The 24540-nt window shown below is 47.8% G+C and overlaps 1 protein-coding gene across 3 annotated transcripts in view; it reads right to left on the bottom strand.

Annotated features, from left to right (window-relative positions):
* The window catches only part of ITSN2 (intersectin 2), a 295187-nt gene that overhangs the window by 251896 nt on the left and 18751 nt on the right, over positions 1-24540 (bottom strand). For all 3 annotated transcript variants that reach the window (XM_075341160.1, XM_075341157.1, XM_075341158.1), the window contains exons 2-3: positions 8199-8262; positions 3372-3464 (exon numbers count right to left, since the gene is read on the bottom strand). In XM_075341160.1, coding sequence (XP_075197275.1) covers positions 3372-3464; positions 8199-8241 — 136 coding nt within the window. In that variant the 5' untranslated portion in view covers positions 8242-8262. The remainder of the gene's footprint in view (positions 1-3371; positions 3465-8198; positions 8263-24540) is intronic.

Here is a 24540-nt window from a genome sequence, read left to right as displayed (position 1 = left end):
AGCCGAAGCAGCAGAGGCGCCCTGAGAAGGGGGCTGATGCATGCTCAGCAGAGTCCGGGACAACTCTCCCATGGAGTCGGCAAAGGACTGGGAGATAGCCTTAGAAAACAATTCTACCCAAGCCGGGGGTTCAGCCACCGGGGCCGGAGCAGCCGGAGGGACCACTGGGGAGACTCCAGGCTGAGGCACCACCATGTTAGAGCAGGCATCACAATGAGGATATGTGCTCGGTTCAGGCAGTACGAGCTTACATGCAGTGGATATTGAGTACAGCCTTGCAGCCTTGCTCCTAGTGTGAGACATGCTGCTGAGGTGGGGGCTCTGCAGTAAAGAACACACTCCTTCGGAATGACCCCCAGAGAGTGTATAAGAAGGTCCACAACCAGAGGTTGTGGCTTACCAGACCGTTTTGTGTGCCCTCCGGATCCCACAGCTCGGACCCCCAGACAGGTTGCAGAGATGCAGCAGCCAGCGCCGATCAGTGTGAGAACGCTGATAAAATGGCGCCGGAGCGAGGAGGGGGGGCGGGGCCTAGTCCAAGAGCGGGAACCGGAGGGCCAAGGAGATATACAGGGGAGGGAAACAACTCCTTAGAGAGGAGTGTCCTCCCCTGTGCTGAACGGCCGGTGGGCGGCGCCGCACTGTCCCTCTGCATGACTGACATGCAGGGGCAGTGAAAACGAAAGTAGGCCGCAGCCGAAGCTGGGGCCTAAATTTTACAATGCGGCCGGCGCGCAGGCACCCTCGGCGCGGTTCTCAGGTGAAAACCAGAGAACCGGCCGGAAATGTCACCAAAGTAAACTGACACACTCTCCCCCACAATAAAGATGCAAGGGACCCCCTGACAATAACGTTTCAAATACTTAGCTTGTGAGACGCAGGGCCAGGTCCCTGAGGGATGAGTGCTCCGTCCGGCAGGGTCCTGAAAGGGCTGCGGATGGAGACCGGTCTCCTGCAAAGCAGTGAGAACCGTGCTGGCTCCCACTTCAAGCCAGAGCCTGAGGGATGGTGAAGGAGCGCGGCATGTAAGGCTCCAGACTTGAAATCAACCTTAACAATACCGCCGACACAGTGGGGTGTGAAGGGACATGCCGGGGGTCCAGGCTTGGACCCGCTTTTCTTCAAACTCTTTAAAATAAAAAATCAGATGAGAATGCATGTGTGGATGTGTGCCTCCTGAACACAAAGCATTGAACTGGCTATATTTGGTTATCCAGGGGGTGTATATGCTCGGAGGGAGGAGCTACACTTTTTAGTGTAGTACTTTGTGTGTCCTCCGGAGGCAGAAGCTATACACCCATGGTCTGGGTCTCCCATAGGAACAATGAAGAAACAGTAGTCTTAGCTCCTAGAGTCACAAAGGCTTCCTACACCAGGAAGCCCATAGAGAATGAAGACACCCAACAAGCCAGCCTGACCAAGCCACCAACCTACACAGCCTTACAAAAGGTGAGATCCGGATACAGTACACAAAGGCAAAGAATATCTCACTGTCTGGAGGATCGACAAACAAACCACAAAAATTGACAATATACAAGAGCCTACAGAGGGAGTACAAATTGGCCCCATATCTAGAAAAACTAGTAAACCCTAAATGGTGACATCCTAAGCCGGTACAGACTGTGCGCCCACAGTCTACTCATCGAATTCGGGTGGCTCCAACAGAGCTACAATATACGATCTAATATGTCATGTTACTATATATTACCCTGGATGAGCCTCTATCCCCAGTCTCTTATTTTACCCCTTGCTTTGGCAATACCAACATGTACTTAGTTGTGCCAATACAGCGATCGAGGGCGCAGGCGCGACAGAGACAGAGGGCGCGACAGAGACAGAGGGCGCGACAGAGACAGAGGGCGCGACAGAGACAGAGGGCGCGACAGAGACAGAGGGCGCGACAGAGACAGAGGGCGCGACAGAGACAGAGGGCGCGACAGAGACAGAGGGCGCGACAGAGACAGAGGGCGCGACAGAGACAGAGGGCGCGACAGAGACAGAGGGCGCGACAGAGACAGAGGGCGCGACAGAGACAGAGGGCGCGACAGAGACAGAGGGCGCGACAGAGACAGAGGGCGCGACAGAGACAGAGGGCGCGACAGAGACAGAGGGCGCGACAGAGACAGAGGGCGCGACAGAGACAGAGGGCGCGACAGAGACAGAGGGCGCGACAGAGACAGAGGGCGCGACAGAGACAGAGGGCGCGACAGAGACAGAGGGCGCGACAGAGACAGAGGGCGCGACAGAGACAGAGGGCGCGACAGAGACAGAGGGCGCGACAGAGACAGAGGGCGCGACAGAGACAGAGGGCGCGACAGAGACAGAGGGCGCGACAGAGACAGAGGGCGCGACAGAGACAGAGGGCGCGACAGAGACAGAGGGCGCGACAGAGACAGAGGGCGCGACAGAGACAGAGGGCGCGACAGAGACAGAGGGCGCGACAGAGACAGAGGGCGCGACAGAGAAGAGGGCGCGACAGAGAAGAGGGCGCAGGCGCGACAGAGAAGAGGGTGCGGGCGCGACAGAGAAGAGACAGACCTGAGATAAATAGAGGCAGATTTCATCCTGAGCTCAATAACACAAGGCAGACATGAGAGAATCGCTGCTCTGTGTCAGCTCAGTGGCTGGTAAGATAATCTGCGGATTAGCCGGGCACACTGCGTGAATGGATTTTCTGAGACTTTGCCATCAAAGCAAAATCCTTCACTGAAACCCAACCACACGCACGAGAGGGTGAATAATGTGGTAAAGGGAAGTGCTGCTCACTGCAGTAACCGTGAATAAAACAGAACAAACAAAAAAAGTGAGAAACTTAAAAATAAAAAAAAATAAAAAATTGTAAAGAAAATTTCCAAAAAAAAATAAAAAACAAAAATATTAAAAAAAAAAAAAACCAAAAAAAAAACCCCAAAAAAAACTATAGTCCCGTGTTGATACAGCAAAGACGTATATGTTTAGCAGGAGGCCCTCAATGACGGCGGTTAGTACGGCCATCAATCATAAAGAAAACACTAGTTTTCATACATTTATCCTCCGAAGCCAACCTGTTTGGAACCAGTCACACAGTTTAGTAAAACTACTGCATGCACTAAAATCTTAAAAAAAACTTTTTTATATTCCACAAAAGTGGAGCAAAGCTGGTAATAAAATCAATCCAAAGTGCTAAAAAAAAAAAAAAATAAAAATCTTGTAGAGCGACTTGTCTGAGATTTGTTAATACCCCTGCGAAAAAACAATCATTCTTCACAGTCACAGATAAGTTCCACAAATGTTTTTGCTTGTGACCGGCATGGTGAGTGATGTTTAGCATTGATAACACCGTAGGGGCATACGGAATAACTTGCTATGCAAATCTGGCAGGGGAGGCTCACCCGTAATGAGTCCACCTGCCGGCTTCAGGCTGGCAAACTGCTGGTCGTGTTTCGCCCGTTCCTCCGTAGTGATCGCCCACATGGTCGGCCCTCCTGCAAGAAAAACACGGAGTTATATAAGGTTCTGAAAAGAAGGTCGGCTTCTTATAGTAACACATCCGTATCCACCGCATACAGGAAACTCCGACGTACGACGCTGCAGTCTCCTGCCCCCTCCATCATATGAGACTCCGAGGCCGACAGGGGAAGTCGCTCCCGCTGTCAGTTGAAATTTGCAACTTCCTGCTGCCTCAAAACCTCGATTCCAAGAACCTTAAACAATTCACTTGTCTTGTGACTTTTTTTTTTTTTAAGTCTACTCTTCATTATTCCAATAGAACATGGTGTAATCTTTAACGCCCCCTAGGTACTTGCACAAACTGAGGGCGTCAAACAAGCATCAGTGGGCGGGATCACAGCTGTGACTAGTCACTATTGTAGCCACACCCACATGACTAGAACTTCATTTTCTCTTTGTTCTACAACCTTCCACTGTACCAATGCATACTTTTTAGGGCTCATTCAGACGTCTGCTTTTCCCATACATGTTAATTTTGTGTCATTCAAGAACAGAATATGCACCGGTGCTGTTCACATGTCTGTGTTTTTGCAAAGGATATGATCGCAAAAGAATGAGAATGACTAAACAGATCCATGCTTCACGTCACCAGAGGTCATAACGTGGGAACCAGTGTATGACCTCTGGTGAACGGAGTGACCTCACTGCTGCCAGCCGGGTCCACCTTATCAGTGTTTCCCGTAGCCTGAAGAGATCGGACATGTTTTTGGTCTCTCCAGGCTCAGATGTAGCAGAGCTGGAAACATTGTGGAACCTCATGTGGATTAAGTCAGACCTACAGGGGTGTTATGGGGGTTAGTAAGTGGTGAAATAAGGTGGGTTTTTTTGTATTTTATTCCAAATAAAGGATTTTTTTTTTGGTGTTTGTGTTTAATTTACTTTCACTTACAGATTAGTAATAGAGGAGGTCTGATAGACCATACTCATTACTAACCTAGGGATTAGTGGCAGCTGTGGGCTACCATTTACCTCTTATATTACCTCAATTACCACCACACCAGGGCATTTTTTTTTAAATTTTCTGAAGTGCAAGAAATTTATTCAACAACCATACAAAGTGTCAAACAATGGAAGGAATTTTTAAAGCTTATATATTGTTTTTTGTGTGATTTTTCATTTTAATTTTCTTTTTCCATTTTTTTTTTTACCTTATTCAAATAAGGTAAAAAATGAGCTGAGTAAAGTGCTGGGATTGTTGCATCTAATGGATGCGACAATCCTGGACGGCTGCAAACTGTTATTTTTAGGCTGGGTGGTGGCCCAATAACCATGGGCCTCCCCAGTCTGAAAATCCCAGCCCCCAGCTGTTGGGTTTTATCTTGGCTTGATATCAAAATTGCAGGGGACCGCACGCAGTTTTTTAATTTAAAGAATAAAAACAAAAAAACAAAAAACCGCATGCAGTTCCTTCTATTTTTATACACAGCCAGGATAAGCGCCCAGCTGGGGGCTGCAGCCTGTAGCCATCTGCTTTATCTGTGCTGGGTATCATAATATGGGGGGGGGACTCTATGCCAAATATTTTATTTGTTTATTTTCATACCACGACAGACCTACAGAGAGGGTCTGTGACTGGAAGCAGTCAGCTAACATGGTGCCACTCAGGCTGGGGGCGCGTCTGGCTACAACTAATCAAAGACACCGTTGGGCGGGGAAAGCAGTGCATATGGATGTGCAATAATAGGCGGCCCAGGAAGTGAATGCGAGGCCTGGCAGAGTACAGCTGATCTGGAGCCTTGATAAGTACAGCGCACTTGCTCCTACACCCTTATCCCTTCTACTAATACTTTTCATCGTCGGATTCTGGCCCAATAAACTGATATGGGCACCAGAGTCCGATTTTAAAAACCGGATCACTGGGATCAGCCGGCCTCGGGTACCTGTGAGTTCGTTCATCACTATTCAGGGTCAGTACAGGATACGTAATGTTACCTACTAAAGATTAATCGGCCTACCTAAAAGTGGTCTGTTCCTACAAAATATAAACATTAGACGGAATAAAGACTACAGTAGGTGATAAAAATGCAAGTACACCTCTGCACAATATGTTGGTGTCAAATAAAATAAAACAAAAACGCCGATAAGTTTAAGATCACTGCAAATATATAAGGAGAAAATACATACTATTGACCCACGCAGCTGATCTACAGATCCCAATAGTCACTACATCACAGCACACACTACTGTACATCAAGGGCCAAGACGGCAACCTCCAGGCAGTAAGGCTAAGTTCACACAGAGCAACGTTTGCTGTGTTTTTGAGGTCACAAAGATGCACGAAAATGCATGTATTTCCATCTCCCAGCAAAGTCTATGAGATTTTGATGTCTGCACAGTGCATTTTTTATTGGCTGCATTTTTGAAAATGCAGCATGTCAATTCTTTTTGTTTTTCAACGTTTCTGAGCGCTCCAGTCAACAGTTTTAACTTTAAAAACGCATTAGGCAAAACGCAGTAAACATGCATCAAAAATCCATTGCGTTTTTGCCGCGGTGCATTTTTTTTTGGGACAAAAACGCTGCATCTTTGTGATAAAAAAAAAAAAAAAAAAGACGCGCGTGAACATACCCTAATATACTTGTATTCACAATCGAAGCGCAAATGACTCCTTGCTGCACTGAAGACGACCCGGTCACACAACACAGACGGCCAGAGTCCTGACCGCTGCCTCCGGTCACTACACATTGGCCTTTGACTAGTTCAGAAGCTGGGCTGTGCTTTTGGTGCACACACATAATATAAAGTCAGCAAATAAACCACTGTGGGCATTCAGCCAATTACTGGCATGAGCTATGAAGCTGGGGATTAACAGATTTTCAAAAGAGAAATAATCCAAAACCAGGGGAAAAAATGACTTATGTCAAGCTTATACTACTTATCCTGTACTGATCCTCAGTTACATTATGTATTATACTCCAGAGCTGCACTCACTATTCTGCTGGTGCAGTCACTGTATACATTACATTACATTACTTATCCTGTACTGATCCTGAGTTACCTCCTGTATTATACTCCAGAGCTGCACTCACTATTCTGCTGGTGCAGTCACTGTGTACATTACATTACATTACTTATCCTGTACAGATCCTGAGTTACATCCTGTATTATACTCCAGAGCTGCACTCACTATTCTGCTGGTGCAGTCACTGTGTACATACATTGCATTACTTATCCTGTACTGATCCTGAGTTACATACTGTAGTATACTCCAGAGCTGTACTCACTATTCTGCTGGTGCAGTCACTGTGTACATACATTACATTACTTATTCTGTACTGATCCTGAGTTACCTCCTGTATTATACTCCAGAGCTGCACTCACTATTCTGCTGGTGCAGTCACTGTGTACATACATTACATTACTTATCCTGTACTGATCCTGAGTTACCTCCTGTATTATACTCCAGAGCTGCACTCACTATTCTGCTGGTGCAGTCACTGTGCACATACATTACATTACTTATCCTGTACTGATCCTGAGTTACCTCCTGTAGTATACTCCAGAGCTGCACTCACTGTTCTGCTGGTGCAGTCACTGTATACATACATTACTTATCCTGTACTGATCCCGAGTTACCTCCTGTATTATACTCCAGAGCTGCACTCACTATTCTGCTGGTGCAGTCACTGTGTACATTACATTACTTATCCTGTACTGATCCTGAGTTACATCCTGTATTATACTCCAGAGCTGCACTCACTGTTCTGCTGGTGCAGTCACTGTATACATACATTACTTATCCTGTACTGATCCCGAGTTACCTCCTGTATTATACTCCAGAGCTGCACTCACTATTCTGCTGGTGCAGTCACTGTGTACATTACATTACTTATCCTGTACTGATCCTGAGTTACCTCCTGTAGTATACTCCAGAGCTGCACTCACTGTTCTGCTGGTGCAGTCACTGTATACATACATTACTTATCCTGTACTGATCCCGAGTTACCTCCTGTATTATACTCCAGAGCTGCACTCACTATTCTGCTGGTGCAGTCACTGTGTACATACATTACATTACTTATCCTGTACTGATCCTGAGTTACCTCCTGTATTATACTCCAGAGCTGCACTCACTGTTCTGCTGGTGCAGTCACTGTGTACATACATTACATTACTTATCCTGTACTGATCCTGAGTTACCTCCTGTAGTATACTCCAGAGCTGCACTCACTGTTCTGCTGGTGCAGTCACTGTATACATACATTACTTATCCTGTACTGATCCTGAGTTACCTCCTGTATTATACTCCAGAGCTGCACTCACTATTCTGCTGGTGTAATCCCTGCGTACATACATTGCATTACTTTTCCTCAGCTTAAAAGCCTCTGAAACTGTCATTCAATTATAAACTCGTCCACATCCATAGGGTGAGCTTTCACAGACTGAATACTTCTGACTACATGCAGTCCATTCATCCCTTGGAAGCCGAGCAGCACAAGTCCACAAAAAGTAATGACTTCTTGAAAGAAAAACAGCAAAAAAAATAAAAAACATATGAGCATGCAAAAGGACAAAATTAAAGCCGGTTTGCAAGAAGATGCAGCACGGGTCTAGCTCTGCTACATCTCTGCATCATCGCAGATAAAGGCGACGGCGATTCAGAAAAGAAACATCAAATTTAAAAAACGGAGGCAAACATTCCACAGCAGAAAGTATCTTGAATCCCGGGCTGTATTCCTGCCCCCAGCAATGTGTGGAGACGTACTCACCATTCAGGGCCGTGGGAAAGTGAGGTATGGCGTTCCGCAGCATGTCTTGTTAATTCCAGCCCATCTGCAAACACAACACACAAACACGGTCCTTGTTAATAATGATGGTGAGCGTGGGCCCCGCTGTGCACACACAACACTGCTTCGCAATGCCGACGGGGAGACAATAGTGGGGCAGACGGCGGTCCATGAATGGGGGCTGGGAGAGGTCACTGTATATGAGAAGGGTGGACGCGGCACCCACTACTGTACCCTGTCTGTCTGGAGATGAATCAGTGGCAGCGGATGGCAGTAAAAGGCTCTGGCACAGGCTTCACTCCGGGCTGCTGCACACTGACTGCTAATGTACACGGATATGTTCAGAAAGACACCATGGGGGGAAAACAACATAAAAGGAGGCAAAAGCCCCAAAACATTGCTGCTGTTAAAGAATAACAAACTACATCGACATGTGTGAACCTGCTACATTATAACTATTCACAGGCGGATTTTTATTATTATTTTACTTTATTTAATCAGCGTTTCTTTGGTTTTATACAATGAAAAAAATCCAAAACACATGTTACCAAGAAGCTGCTTTTTACAATAACAGAAAACCTGTGAGATTCCACAAATCTCCTGCGCGCGCACACACACACACAGATATAGAGAGACACACACACACACACACAGAGACACACACACACAGAGATACACAGATATAGAGACACACACACACACACACAGAGACACACACACATACAGAGACACACACACAGATATAGAGACACACACAGATATAGAGACACACACAGAGACACACACACACATACAGAGACACACACACACCCACAGACAGAGGCACACCCACAGACACACGCACACCCACAGACACACGCACACCCACAGACAGACATATACATACACACACACAAACAAAGGCATATACATACATACATTATATTATATATATACACACACACACACACAGTTTTATTTCACCTTTACGGAAATTGAAAGCTGCGGCCTGTTTGAAAGAAGAAGCAGCTCATCAATTCTTTCAGCATTTTTGCTGCTTTTTTTCCACAAAAAAAAAATCCATTTTTTTGCACTATTTACAGTGTTCTCTATATGGTAATACTGATGTGTCGGTGTGATGCTCCAGGTCAGTACGAGGTCATAGACACCAAACATGTATAGGTGTACTTTTATCTAAAGGGTGAAAAGAAATTCAGATGTTTATCCCAGAAAAGAAAAAAAAAAAAAAAGTAGCACTTTTGTTGCTATTTCCGAGGCCCATAGTGTTCTCACTTTTCGGGATCTGGGACTCGGTGACTGCTTATTTTTTGCCTCTTGAGCTGGTATTTTAAATTAGACCATGTTTTTCTTGATGCGATGTTCTGATCGCCTATTATAGAAATGTTGTGGCAACAAAAAAACGTAGTTTTAATGTTTGGAATTTTATCTCGCTACGCCCTTTACCATCCAGATTAATCGATTTTATATTTTGATAGATCAGGCATTTCTGATTGCAGTGATACCAAATATGTGAATTTTATTTTTTCTAACTGGGACAAAAAAAAAAAAAAAAAAAGGGTTATTTGAACTTTGAGGGGTTTTTTTTACCTTTTTTTATTTATTTTACTAGTCCCCCTAAGGGAGTTTATCACTGCACAGTTTGATCGCTGGTGCATTTGTCTTGATCAGAGCTGCATCGCTCTGATCAGCAGAAATGCTCATCTCCAGTGAGTGCCAGGTGCTCTGTCGGCTCTCACAGGAAGTGAGTCATGGTGGTGTCAGGGGTCATCATCTGACCCCGCTACCATGATAAAACATTGGTGCCCCGTGGCCGTCAATTGCGGTGTGGAAATGCGCAATTACCTTAAAGGCCATTTAAATAGCTTTGTCAGTGTATGACAGTGTGATTTTAGGGGTTGCCAGGCGCAGTTGGAGCTCCAATCCACCTGTCCCTGTTAGCATCGCATGTCTACTGATCAGATCAGCAGACATGTGCGGGGATTACTGCTGGGTCACCGCCAGAGTGTGGTAACTGGAGGGAGGCAACCAAGGACATAGCAATACGTCCTTGGTCGTAAAGGAGTTTAATGTACTGTAGATCTCATGTGCAGGGCATGGCAGCTTAGGTATCCATCATTAGGACCACAAATAACTCACTACTATAATACTGCTCCTATGTACAAAAATATAACTACTATAATACTGCCCCCTATGTACAAAAATATAACTACTATAATACTGCCCCTATGTACAAGAATTCTAATTACCATAATACTGCCCCTATATACAAGAATATAACTACTATAAAAACACCGCCCCTATACACCAGAATTTAACTACTATAATATTGTCCCTATGTACAAGAATATAACTACTATAATACTGCTCCTATGTACAAGAATATAACTACTATAATAATGCCCTCTATGTACAAGAATATAATTACTATAATACTGCCCCTATGTACAAGAATATAACTACTATAAAAACACCGCCCCTATACACCAGAATTTAACTACTATAATATTGTCCCTATGTACAAGAATATAACTACTATAATAATGCCCTCTATGTACAAGAATATAATTACTATAATACTGCATCTATGTACAAGAATATAACTACTATAATACTGCCCCTATGTACAAGAATATAACTACTATAAACACTGCCCCTATATACAAGAATATAACTACTATAATACTGCCCCTATTTACAAGAATATAACTACTATAATACTGCCCCTATATACCAGAATATAACTACTATAATACTGCCCTCTATGTACAAGAATATAACTACTATAATACTGCCCCTATGTACAAGAATATAACTTCTATAATACTGCCCCTATATACCAGAATATAACTACTATAATACTGCCCTCTATGTACAAGAATATAATTACTATAATACTGCATCTATGTACAAGAATATAACTACTATAATACTGTCCCTATGTACAAGAATATAACTACTATAATACTGCCCTCTATGTACAAGAATATAATTACTATAATACTGCCCTCTATGTACAAGAATATAATTACTATAATACTGCATCTATGTACAAGAATATAACTACTATAATACTGCATCTATGTACAAGAATATAACTACTATAATACTGTCCCTATGTACAAGACTATAACTACTATAATACTGCCCCTATGTACAAGAATATAACTACTATAATACTGTCCCTATGTACAAGACTATAACTACTATAATACTGTCCCTATGTACAAGAATATAACTACTATAATACTGTCCCTATGTACAAGACTATAACTACTATAATACTGTCCCTATGTACAAGAATATAACTACTATAATACTGCTCCTATGTACAAGAATATAACTACTATAATACTGTCCCTATGTACAAGAATATAACTACTATAATACTGCCCCAATGTAAAAAGAATATAACTACTACAGTACCGTATATTACAGCATATTTGTACAAGAAAATAACAGGGATAAGCAGATTTGCACTTATCACATAGGCACCTAATATTATAAACCTACAATGGGTCGATTTTACAGTAGAATGACTACAGGTGAGGATTTACTCTATGTTTCCAGTCTACAAACACCTTGTGCTTTTATTTGCCTAGAAATAAAGCACATACTGGTAGAACTTCAGGGTCACTGTCGTGCTTGGCACAATGGATTTTTTCCATTCATTAAAGCCCATGAATGCTCTCTGTACAGTAATACCGCGCTGATTCTGCAGTGTTTAATAAGAAGCGTTAGTCAACATAAAATAAAAATTCTTTCCCATTATTTAAACCTGGTATCTACTTAAGTTCTCCGCGTGACGCCCTGCAGAGCCAGCAGCCTCCCCAGGTCACTCAGGAAAATAACGAGATCCAACTAAAAATGTGGAAATGCCATAAATGTCCAAGATGAGGATGTACTCCTGTAGCTAAGATATTGTAGTAAAGCAGGAGAGCAGGACAACGCATCACCTTACATGCGCAAGCGTCGTAGTGAGAAAACAGCACACACACAAGCCTCGTAACTAGAAAACATAGCGTATGTATGTGCAAGCGTCATAGCTAGAAAACACAGCGCATGCACATGCATAGTAAAAAACAAACAAAACAGCGCATGCGCAAGAGTCGGAACTAGAACATATAGTGCATGCACAAGCATAACTATAAAACACAGCGCATGCGTCGTAACTAGAAGACTCAGCGCATGTGGAAGTATTGTAACTAGAAAACACAGCGAATGTGCAAGCGTCGTAACTAGAAAATGCAGCGCATGTGCAAGCATTGAAACTAAAAAACAACGCATGCGCAAGCATGGTAACTAGAAAACAGCGCATGCATCAGAACTAGAAAACAGCGCATGCACAAGCGTTGGAACTAGAAGACAGCGCAAGCGTCGGAACTAGAAGACAGCGCAAGAGTCGGAACTAGAAGACAGCGCAAGAGTCGGAACTAGAAGACAGCGCAAGAGTCGGAACTAGAAGACAGCGCAAGAGTCGGAACTAGAAGACAGCGCAAGAGTCGGAACTAGAAGACAGCGCAAGAGTCGGAACTAGAAGACAGCGCAAGAGTCGGAACTAGAAGACAGCGCAAGAGTCGGAACTAGAAGACAGCGCAAGAGTCGGAACTAGAAGACAGCGCAAGAGTCGGAACTAGAAGACAGCGCAAGAGTCGGAACTAGAAGACAGCGCAAGAGTCGGAACTAGAAGACAGCGCAAGAGTCGGAACTAGAAGACAGCGCAAGAGTCGGAACTAGAAGACAGCGCAAGAGTCGGAACTAGAAGACAGCGCAAGAGTCGGAACTAGAAGACAGCGCAAGAGTCGGAACTAGAAGACAGCGCAAGAGTCGGAACTAGAAGACAGCGCAAGAGTCGGAACTAGAAGACAGCGCAAGAGTCGGAACTAGAAGACAGCGCAAGAGTCGGAACTAGAAGACAGCGCAAGAGTCGGAACTAGAAGACAGCGCAAGAGTCGGAACTAGAAGACAGCGCAAGAGTCGGAACTAGAAGACAGCGCAAGAGTCGGAACTAGAAGACAGCGCAAGAGTCGGAACTAGAAGACAGCGCAAGAGTCGGAACTAGAAGACAGCGCAAGAGTCGGAACTAGAAGACAGCGCAAGAGTCGGAACTAGAAGACAGCGCAAGAGTCGGAACTAGAAGACAGCGCAAGAGTCGGAACTAGAAGACAGCGCAAGAGTCGGAACTAGAAGACAGCGCAAGAGTCGGAACTAGAAGACAGCGCAAGAGTCGGAACTAGAAGACAGCGCAAGAGTCGGAACTAGAAGACAGCGCAAGAGTCGGAACTAGAAGACAGCGCAAGAGTCGGAACTAGAAGACAGCGCAAGAGTCGGAACTAGAAGACAGCGCAAGAGTCGGAACTAGAAGACAGCGCAAGAGTCGGAACTAGAAGACAGCGCAAGAGTCGGAACTAGAAGACAGCGCAAGAGTCGGAACTAGAAGACAGCGCATGCATCAGAACTAGCTACTGAGCATGCGCAGTGGAAAAAAACGCATGTGGCGGCCGGGTGCGTTTTTTGCCGCAGGACGCCGCATGCGGCGTCCATAGGCATGGATTGCAAATCGCGCTGCATCGGCTGGATGCAGCGCAATGCGGGTTTTTTTTGCCGGACAAAAAAACGTGCCAGGCAACGTTCCATCCGGCCGCCACATCGGCTAAATCTGCTGCATGGGGCAAAAAACGGACGGAACGCAAGCCCATGCGGCACAATACGGCACTAATGTAAGTCTATATCCTTAATATGTGATTGGGTCGGACACCTGACACCCTTACCAACCAGCTGTTTGCAGGACTCAGACGCTAGAAGCAATCAGTGTATGGATCTGGAAAATGAAAGCTCCGGACATGGTACAGCGTCTGATCTTGGATGAAACGGCTGAAATTAACGTGATCTGAGCTGTAGTCCCCAAGAACAGCCATTACACAGTGTACAGAGCTGTGGAGTTACCACTCTGTAAGCAACTGGCCGCCATGGGTTATGTATACTGATGTTAGCGGGGGTGTCGGACCGCCACAGATCTGGTATAGAGGACATCCTAAGGACAAGCCATCAATATCCAAGACCTTAAAGGGAACCAATCATCAGGATTTTCGTGTATAAGCTGCAGCCAGTGCAGTACTGGCACTATCATGCACAGTGTGTACATACCATCAGGGTGCAGCTCGGGTGTTTAGGCAGTGAAATACAACTTTATAAAGTTTGAAATTTCGTGCACTTTTTGATTGACTTGTGCACCTCTGCAGATAATGTCCGGGCGGGTTATGCAGGAGTTCCCCGCCCCCCACCAGCCTGTTCCTCCCTCTCTCCGGGCTGGTTATGCACGTGTTCAACACCCCCCCCCCCTAATCTTCAGAAACATGGCGCCGGAGTGGGCCTCTGCGCACAGCGCTTATCTCCGGCGCCATGTTTCTGAAGCCCCCGCATTACACAACTTGGTGTCTGAGAGGGCGGCGCCACAACGATGTCACACCGGCTGGTGTGTTGGCCCGGTGTCCTGGGGCGGCACGATACAGGAGCAGCAGGTAATCGCGTCCTCCGATCAGCTGTTCTGCAGTCCTGTTGTGATCGCGCTCGCTCCTGCGGTCACAACGGGATCTGAAGGAGCGAGGGCGCATGCGCCGCCCTCTAACACCAAGCTGTGTGATGCGGGCTTCAGAAACATGGCGCCGGAGATAAGCGCTGTGCGCAGAGGCCCACTGCGGCGCCATGTTTCTGAAGATTAGATATTTACATACAGCCAGAGGGAGGGAGGGAGGAACAGGCGGCGCGGGGGGGGGGGGGCGGGGAACACGTGCATAACCCGCCCGGACATCAGGAGAGAGGGAGGAACAGGCTGGTGGGGGGGCGGGGAACTCCTGCATAACCCGCCCGGACATTAACAGAGAGGTGCACACGTCAATCAAAAAGTGCACGAAATTTCAAACTTTATAAAGATGAATTTCACTGACTAAACACCCGAGCTGCACCCTAATGGTAAGTACACACTGTGCCTGATAGTGCCAGTACTGCACTGGCTGCAGCTTATACACGAAAATCCTGATGATTGGTTCCCTTTAACAACCCTTATGAACATGAATTAGTCCTCCTGACAGAATTTGTCAGGTCTGTGGCACTATAACCAACATTCATTTAACCAGATCAGGACAAGGTCACTTTCCCCTTAGGGCCGTTTCACACATTCCGCATTTCGCCGGATTACCGGATCTGGCACACTCCAGTACAGTGTTAATATTGTACAATGGTATCACGGCAAGCTCCGGTCGCATGACAGCATGTGACCGGAGGTTGCCGCGATGCCATTGTACTGTATTACAGTGTGCCGGATCTGGTAATCCGGCGAAATGCCGGATGTGTGAAACGGCTCTTACCTGACTTGGCACAGTTCTGTTTTCGTTCATATCCTTTTATGCACATGTTGCTTTTTTGTTGCTTTTTTCATGTGTTTCCATGAAAATTTTAATCAGAACTGCAAGAAAAAACACTTCCCAGCAAAGTCTATGGGAATCCTGACTGGCTGTGCACATCCCGATTCTTATTTCCTTGGAGATTTTGGTGCAGCATGCAAGTCTTTCTGCGGATATATTCCACTGTAGTAGATTATATCTGTCAGGGCTGCACTCGCAGCACTGACACTTCGCTCCTTATACTATGCATATGGCATGGTGTGTGAGGTTCTACGTAACTCAGTAACCTGTGGTCATTATGGGGATGACCCAGGTTTGCCATGGAACCATCAGGTAACTCTGATCGCATTACAGGGACCCGATCAAAGGGGGAAAGGTAAGCGATTCCTCTCCCCGCCTCCTGAATGTTGTGATCCCATTGATGGCACCATTCTGGAGGTTAAACTGCGCCAGGGGGCGGCGCGGGCACCATTCCAGGCAGTGAGAGCTGGGTCCTGGCTGTAACATCAGCCGGAAACCGGGCGGCGATTGCGAGGGTGCAGACCTATTATGCAGCCTTCTGGCTACACAGCTGAGCTTACTGGGCCTCCTAGGACCCAGCAGAAGCCGCTCCCTACTAGTGATGAGTGAGTACCAAAAAGCTCGGGTGCTCGAGGCTCGGGCCGAGCATCCCAAGATACTCGTGTACTCGGCCCGAGCACCGAGCCCAATGTTATCCTATGGGAGACCCGAGTATTTTTATGAAATGACCCCCGGCAGCATGTAGAAACCCTAAAAATGGCACAAAAGTCTTAGAAGAGTGCTCAAATGACATGGCAACAGCATGGGGAAGACCCCTTGAAGCATTTATCACTCAAAAGTCACAGCTGTGAACAATTTTGTCCGCGTTTTACGACATTTTTACGGACTCAGCAGAAAACCTTCCAAAATGACACCAAAATGAATTTTCATGGCGGAAATGTTAAGGGCACATACCCAATAGTGAGATAGAGCTGGTGTATGTTACTTTTTGAGATTACATGAAAGATTTTACGTGAAAACATTGTGTGGCACTCCAATGTCCAAAACGCACGTTTTGTGCTTTTTAGTAGCGATGTCGGTCATTTTTTTTTTTCATTCTATCTCCCTCAGTCCGTCGGTCGGTCTCTTTGTCTGTCTGTTGGTCTCTCTCTGTCTTGTCTGTCCCCCTCTCACAGTCTGTCGGTCAGTCTCCCCCCTCTCTCTTACTTACCGTTCCCCGATCACTGCCGCGGCGCTGCACAGCTGTTCACTAAACTCCGGCGGCTTTTCCTCTTTTGAAAAAGCCGGCCGCTCATTAAACAATCTTGTATTCCCTGTTTTCCTGCTTTTCGGCGCCTATGATTGGTTGCAGTGAGACACGCCCCCACGCTGAGTGACAGGTGTCTCACTGCACCCAATCACAGCAGCCGGTGGGCGTGTCTATACTGTGCAGTGAAATAAATAATTAAATAATTTAAAAAAACGGCGTGCGGTCCCCCCAATTTTAATACCAGCCAGATAAAGCCATACAGCTGAAGGCTGGTATTCTCAGGATGGGGAGTTCCACATTATGGGGAGCCCCCCAGCCTAACAATATCAGTCAGCAGCCGCCCAGAATTGCCGCATACATTATATGCGACAGTTCTGGGACTGTACCCGGCTCTTCCCGATTTGCCCTGGTGCGTTGGCAAATCGGGGTAATAAGGAGTTAATGGCAGCCCATAGCTGCCACTAAATCCTAGATTAATCATGTCAGGTGTCTCCCCGAGATTCCTTCCATGATTAATCTGTAAATTACAGTAAATAAACACACACACCTGAAAAAATCATTAATTAGAAAAAAAACACAAACCAATTCCCTCGTAACCAATTTAATAAGCCCCAAAAAGCCCTCCATGTCCGGCGTAATCCACGGACCTCCAGCGTCGCTTCCAGCTGTGCTGCATGGAGGTGACCGGAGCTGCAGCAGACACCGCCGCTCCTGTGAGCTCCACGCAGCAAATGAGGCGAGTAGCGCGATCAGCTGAGCTGTCACTAAGCTTATCCGCGGCCACCGCTGTATCCAGCGGTGGCCGTGAGTTACCTGACTGACAGCAGCTGATCGCGCTACTCACCTCAGTTGCTGTGTGAAGCTGTCAGGAGCGGCGGTGTCTTCTGCAGCTCCTGTCACCTGCATGCAGCAGAGCTGGAAGAGACGCTGGAGGTCCGTGGATTACGCCGGACATGGAGGGCTTTTTGGGGCTTATTAAATTGGTTACGAGGGAATTGGTTTGTGTTTTTTATTTCTAATAAAGGATTTTTCGGGTGTGTGTGTTTATTTACTGTAATTTACAGATTAATCATGGAAGGTTTCTCAGGGAGACGCCTGACATGATTAATCTAGGATTTAGTGGCAGCTATGGGCTGCCATTAACTCCTTATTACCCCGATTTGCCAACGCATCAGGGCAAATCGGGAAGAGCCGGGTACAGTCCCAGAACTGTCGCATCTAATGTATGCGCCAATTCTGGGCGGCTGCTGACTGATATTGTTAGGCTGGGGGGTTCCCCATAACGTGGGGCTCCCCATCCTGAGAATACCAGCCTTCAGCCGTATGGCTTTATCTGGCTGGTATTAAAATTGGGGGGACCACACACCAGTTTCTTTAATTAATTATTTATTTCACTGCACAGTATAGACACGCCCACCGGCTGCTGTGATTGGGGCAGTGAGACACCTGTCATGCAACCAATCATAGGCGCCTGTGGGCGAGGAAAGCAGGGAATACGAGATGGCTGTGTGCAGAGCACAGCGCGCCCGCTGGTATAAAGGCTCGGTAACGCTGTGCGGGCCGGCCAATCACTGCAATTCCACAACTAACAGGGCTGTGGCATTGCAGTGGTCTGCCAGCCAATCCCTGCATGAGAGCTGGCTCTGAAAAGAGCGTCAACATGCAGGGATGAAGACCACGAGTACAGCACGAGTATCGCGAAATTACTCGGTACCCGCCGAGTAGCCCGAGTACAGTGATACTCGTGCGAGTACCGAGTAGTGACAAGCGTACTCGCTCATCACTACTCCCTACCAATCTTTGACGATCACATGATCAATGGGTCCAGAGATGGAGGTGCTGGCAGGGCTTCCTATGCTGTGTTTCTGGCACCCCAGTGGTTACGGGAGCCACAGTGGTGGTGTTCTCCTCACCGGGATCAATGCTATGCTTAGAGGCAGGGTGGGGACCTCTCCTTGCCAGAAACATCCCATGCAACATCTCCTACTCCAGGCCAGCAGGGGGAGCTCATAACCTGTTTTGAAGGGAGCCTCTCTGTACATGCTGACCTGGGGGAAGGGGTAGACCGGTTTCACACATCTGGCTTTTCGACGGTTGGACGGATGCGGCGCACGCCAGTGCAGTGTATACAGTACACTGGCAGTGCAACAAGCGCCAGTCACATGCTGTCATGTGACTGGAGCATGTGACCCGAAAGTTGCGGCGCTGCCACTGTACTGTGTCATAGAGTACTGGCGTGCGCCGCTTCCGTCAAACGGGCGAAAAGCCGGATATGTGAAACTAGCCTTAGAGTGAACAGGAAGGAAGTCTGGCAGAACAGTGTCGGCGAGGAGAAAGAGCGGTCGCTGTTTGAGAGCCTCTGTGTGAGCTTTACAGGACCGAGCACTAGGACGGGACACCGGGGTCCTTGGTTACTGGGTGCTAATGGCCCAGTAGCAAAACCCGGAAGGCAAGAGATTCTACATTCCTGGCTCACCTCAGCTCCAAGACGCAGCAGCAATATAGAATCTGGGAACGCAGTAATACAAGCGGGTCCCATAACCGTTTCACGTTGCTCTTCACAGGTGACAGTCATCTTCAGGCATAGAGAGACAAGGGGACGCTGTGCTGTTCCAGGCCGCAGCAGCTCCCACCAAGAGCACATTAAGGAAGGCCTCCAACCTGCCAGGCAAGGCGAGACCCACACTGCTTCTGGGCTGACCGGACCACTGTAAACCTGGACCATAACACCTGACCAATAAAAGTAAAGGGGAAACTACCCACTTGTGTCATCCAGTTACTGTCGGCGTACCAGCCCTGCACCCCATTGCACCACTACAACCCTCACCATCCTCCTTGGGCCCGCTCCGCATGTGGGGAGTGATCACACCCGAGCTGAACTACCACCAGCCCCAGCAAGGAACCCTCCAGTGGCGGCTAATCCCTGGCCGCATACCACAGGTGGCGTCACGACAAACGTTTCCCAATACCCCGCTTCCCCCACCATTTACTATACGCCGCGGGGCAATGGAACCGGGGGCAAGGCCACACCGTGATATTACCTGACCCGACACGGCCCGTCAAAGAGTAGGTCAACCACCTTCCCCGTGGGGCGCTACATATGCACAACACTCGTTCAGTGATGTGTATATATCGAAAACAGAAATGGTAATAAACCCTCTCTGCCTTCTTTATATTGTTCTTGGTGGTTGTTTCAGCATGTAGAGGGTTTCTTTCATCACCCTCCTTTTCCTCTACCATCCCCGGACAGGAAGATCAGATCTGTCTTTACCTTATTTCAATAACAAGATGATCATAAAAATGTTGACAATAAAGACAAATGTGTATTTACTGCATGAATTGTTACACTGTATCCCGAAATGCCAAGACACCGTGCAGGGATTATGGAGACAGAATGGAGAGCGACGACAAAGAGCAATTCTCACACTTGCTCTCTGGAGATCCCACCTTGTAAAATTAATGTCCATCGATAGATCTTGGATTAATAATAATTTCCACAATTGGATGTGATTAAATAAAATGTTCCTGTACTGAGATAATCTTATATATGTGCCACTGCTGTGTACTGTGTAATGGCTGTGTCTGACCGTACAGGGACATGCTCATGCCACATCTCCTGGGCCGGGGAAAAAAAAAAAAATTCAAATTAATTCTTCATCGCAAGAAGATGAATGTCCTTGGATTTTTCCAAGCAATGTAAATAACAAAATATTCTCTATCGCTCATATTCTGCCGCAGCTGGGAACGGTGCAACACTCGGGAAAAGAGAGGAGGGGGCGGGAAATCCCAGATGCAGAAGGCTTTAATGGTGTAGCGCCTCTTTAAATTATACAATACGTTTCAGAGAATGCAAACGCCCCAGCTCCTCCGAACAATACGACGCTGCAATGAGTCAGCCGATATCATATCCACCACGGGGAATACATGACGTGTTCTTCAGAGACGATAATAACACGACTCTCTGATGTTGGTACACAGAAACAGCTGTGACAACGGTGCCCACGTGTACGGCACAACCAGAAGCGAACACGACTGTAAAGTGCCCAGGCACCCAAAATATCTCTGGGGGGTACAGGCCAAGACCTCTCTAGTCATCGATCAAGTGTCCAGTTATGGATATTTATTTTTTTGTGGGATGCCCCCTTTAATCCCAGAGCTGAAGACGGGCCATGTATATAATCTCGATAGAATTAAGGCTACTTTACACACTGCGATATCGGTCCCGATATCGCTAGTGTGGGTACCCGCCCCCATCTGTTGCGCGACACGGGCAAATCGCTGCCCGTGTCGCACAACAGCCGTCACACATACATACCTGTCCGGCGACGTCGCTGTGACGGGCGAACCGCCTCCTTTCTAAGGGGGCGGTCCGTGCGGCGTCACAGCGACGTCACTGAACCGCCGCCCAATAGCAGCGGAGGGGCGGAGCTGAGCGGGACGTAACATCCCGCCCACCTCCTTCCTTCCTCATAGCGGCCGGGAGGCAGGTAAGGGGAGCTTCCTCGTTCCTGCGGCGTCACACGCAGCGATGTGTGCTGCCGCAGGAACGAGGAACAACCTCGTTACTGCTGCAGTAACGAGATTTGAGAATGGACCCCCATGTCGCCGATTAGCGATTTTGCACGTTTTTGCAACGATGCAAAGAAGGGAATTTTGTTACTTACCGTAAATTCCTTTTCTTCTAGCTCTTATTGGGAGACCCAGACGATTGGGGTATAGCTACTGCCCTCTGGAGGCCACACAAAGCACTACACTAAAAGTGCAAGGCCCCTCCCTCTCTGGCTATACCCCCCCGTGGTATCACGGGTACTCCAGTTTTAGTGCCAAAGCAAGAAGGAGGAAGCCAACAACTGGTTTAAACAAATTAACTCCGAGTAACATCGGAGAACTGAAAAACCGTTCAACATGAACAACATGTGTACCCGCAAACAGCAAAAACAATCCCGAAGGACAACAGGGCGGGTGCTGGGTCTCCCAATAAGAGCTAGAAGAAAAGGAATTTACGGTAAGTAACAAAATTCCCTTCTTCTTCAGCGCTCTATTGGGAGACCCAGACGATTGGGACGTCCAAAAGCTGTCCCTGGGTGGGTAAAGAAATACCTCATGTTAGAGCTGCAAAACAGCCCCCCCCTACGGGGATGTCACTGCCGCCTGCAGGACTCTTCTACCTAAGCTGGCATCCGCCGAAGCATAGGTATGCACCTGATAATGCTTGGTGAACGTGTGCAGACTCGACCAGGTAGCCGCCTGACACACCTGTTGAGCCGAAGCCTGGTGCCGTAATGCCCAGGACGCACCTACGGCTCTGGTTGAGTGGGCTTTTAGCCCTGAAGGAACCGGAAGCCCAGCAGAACGGTAGGCCTCTATAATTGGTTCTTTGATCCATCGAGCCAAGGTGGCTTTAGAAGCCTGCAACCCCTTGCGCGGACCGGCGACAAGGACAAAAAGTGCATCGGAACGGCGCATGGGCGCCGTGCGGGAAATGTAGATCCTGAGTGCTCTCACCAGATCTAGCAAACGCAAGTCCCTTTCATACCGGTGAACCGGATGAGGATAAAAGGAAGGCAATGATATATCCTGATTAAGATGAAACGAGGATACGACCTTAGGGAGAAACTCCGGAATGGGGCGCAGCACAACCTTGTCCTGGTGGAACACCAAGAAGGGAGCCTTGGATGACAGAGCAGCCAGCTCAGACACTCGCCGAAGCGATGTGATCGCAACAAGAAACGCCACTTTCTGTGACAGGCGAGAAAAAGAAACTTCTTTGAGAGGCTCGAAGGGCGGCTTCTGGAGAGCCACTAGTACCCTGTTCAGATCCCATGGATCCAACGGCCGCTTGTACGGGGGCACAATATGACAGACCCCCTGCAGGAACGTGCGCACCTTAGGAAGACGTGCTAGACGCTTCTGAAAAAACACGGATAGTGCCGAGACTTGCCCTTTAAGGGAGCCGAGCGACAAGCCCTTTTCCAACCCTGATTGCAGGAAAGATAGAAAAGTGGGCAATGCAAATGGCCAGGGAGACACTCCCTGAGCAGAGCACCAGGTTAAGAAAATCTTCCACGTTCTGTGGTAGATCTTAGCAGAAGTTGACTTCCTAGCTTGTCTCATTGTGGCTACCACTCCCTGGGATAATCCTGTTGACGATAGGATCCAGGACTCAATGGCCACACAGTCAGGTTCAGGGCCGCAGAATTCTGATGGAAAAACGGCCCTTGAGACAGCAGGTCTGGACGGTCTGGAAGCGACCACGGTCGGCCGACCGTGAGATGCCACAGATCCGGATACCACGATCTCCTCGGCCAGTCTGGGGCGACGAGTATGATGCGGCTGCAATCGGATCTGATCTTGCGTAGTACTCTGGGCAAGAGTGCCAGAGGCGGGAATACATATGGGAGGCGGAAGTGCGACCAATCTTGCACCAAGGCGTCTGCCGCCAGCGCTCTTTGATCTCGCGACCGCGCCATGAATGCCGGGACCTTGTTGTTGTGCCGAGACGCCATTAGGTCGACGTCCGGCACTCCCCATCGGCGACAGATTTCCTGAAACACGTCCGGGTGAAGGGACCATTCCCCCGCGTCCATGCCCTGGCGACTGAGGAAGTCTGCTTCCCAGTTTTCTACGCCCGGGATGTGAACTGCGGATATGGTGGATGCTCTTTCCTCCACCCACATCAGAATGCGCCGGACTTCCTGAAAGGCTTGCCGGCTGCGCGTCCCTCCTTGGTGGTTGATGTATGCCACCGCTGTGGAGTTGTCCGATTGGATTCGGATCTGCTTTCCTTCCAGCCACTGTTGGAAGGCCAGTAGGGCAAGATACACTGCCCTGATTTCCAGAACATTGATCTGAAGGGTGGACTCCTGCTGAGTCCACGTCCCCTGAGCCCTGTGGTGTAGAAACACTGCTCCCCACCCCGACAGACTCGCATCTGTCGTGACTACTGCCCAGGATGGGGGCAGGAAGGATCTTCCCTGAGACAATGAGGTGGGAAGGAGCCACCATTGCAGAGAGTCCTTGGCCGTCTGGGAAAGAGAGACTTTCCTGTCTAGGGAAGTCGTCTTCCCGTCCCATTGGCGGAGAATGTCCCATTGAAGTGGACGCAGATGAAACTGCGCAAAGGGAACTGCTTCCATGGCTGCCACCATCTTCCCTAGGAAGTGCATGAGGCGCCGTAAGGGGTGCGACTGGCCCTGAAGGAGCGATTGCACCCCTGTCTGTAGGGACCGCTGCTTGTTTAGCGGAAGCTTCACTCTCGCTGCTCGAGTATGAAACTCCATGCCAAGATACGTTAGTGACTGTGTCGGTGACAGATTTGACTTTGGAAAGTTGATGATCCATCCAAAAGTCTGGAGAGTCTCCAGCGTAGCCTGTAGACTGAGCTGGCATGCCTCTTGAGAGGGTGCCTTGACAAGTAGATCGTCTAGGTAAGGGATCACCGAGTGTCCCTGAGAGTGCAAGACTGCTACCACCGCCGCCATGACCTTGGTGAAGACCCGTGGGGCTGTCGCCAGACCAAATGGCAGAGCTACGAACTGAAAATGGTCGTCTCCTATCACAAAACGTAGAAAACGTTGATGTTCTGTAGCAATTGGCACGTGGAGATAAGCATCCTTGATGTCTATTGAGGCAAGGAAGTCTCCTTGAGACATTG

The sequence above is a fragment of the Anomaloglossus baeobatrachus genome, chromosome 3 (genome assembly GCF_048569485.1).
Source record: "Anomaloglossus baeobatrachus isolate aAnoBae1 chromosome 3, aAnoBae1.hap1, whole genome shotgun sequence".
Classification (NCBI taxonomy): domain Eukaryota; kingdom Metazoa; phylum Chordata; class Amphibia; order Anura; family Aromobatidae; genus Anomaloglossus; species Anomaloglossus baeobatrachus.
Note: the sequence above shows the minus strand (reverse complement) of the source record. Positions and strands in the feature narration are given on the sequence as shown.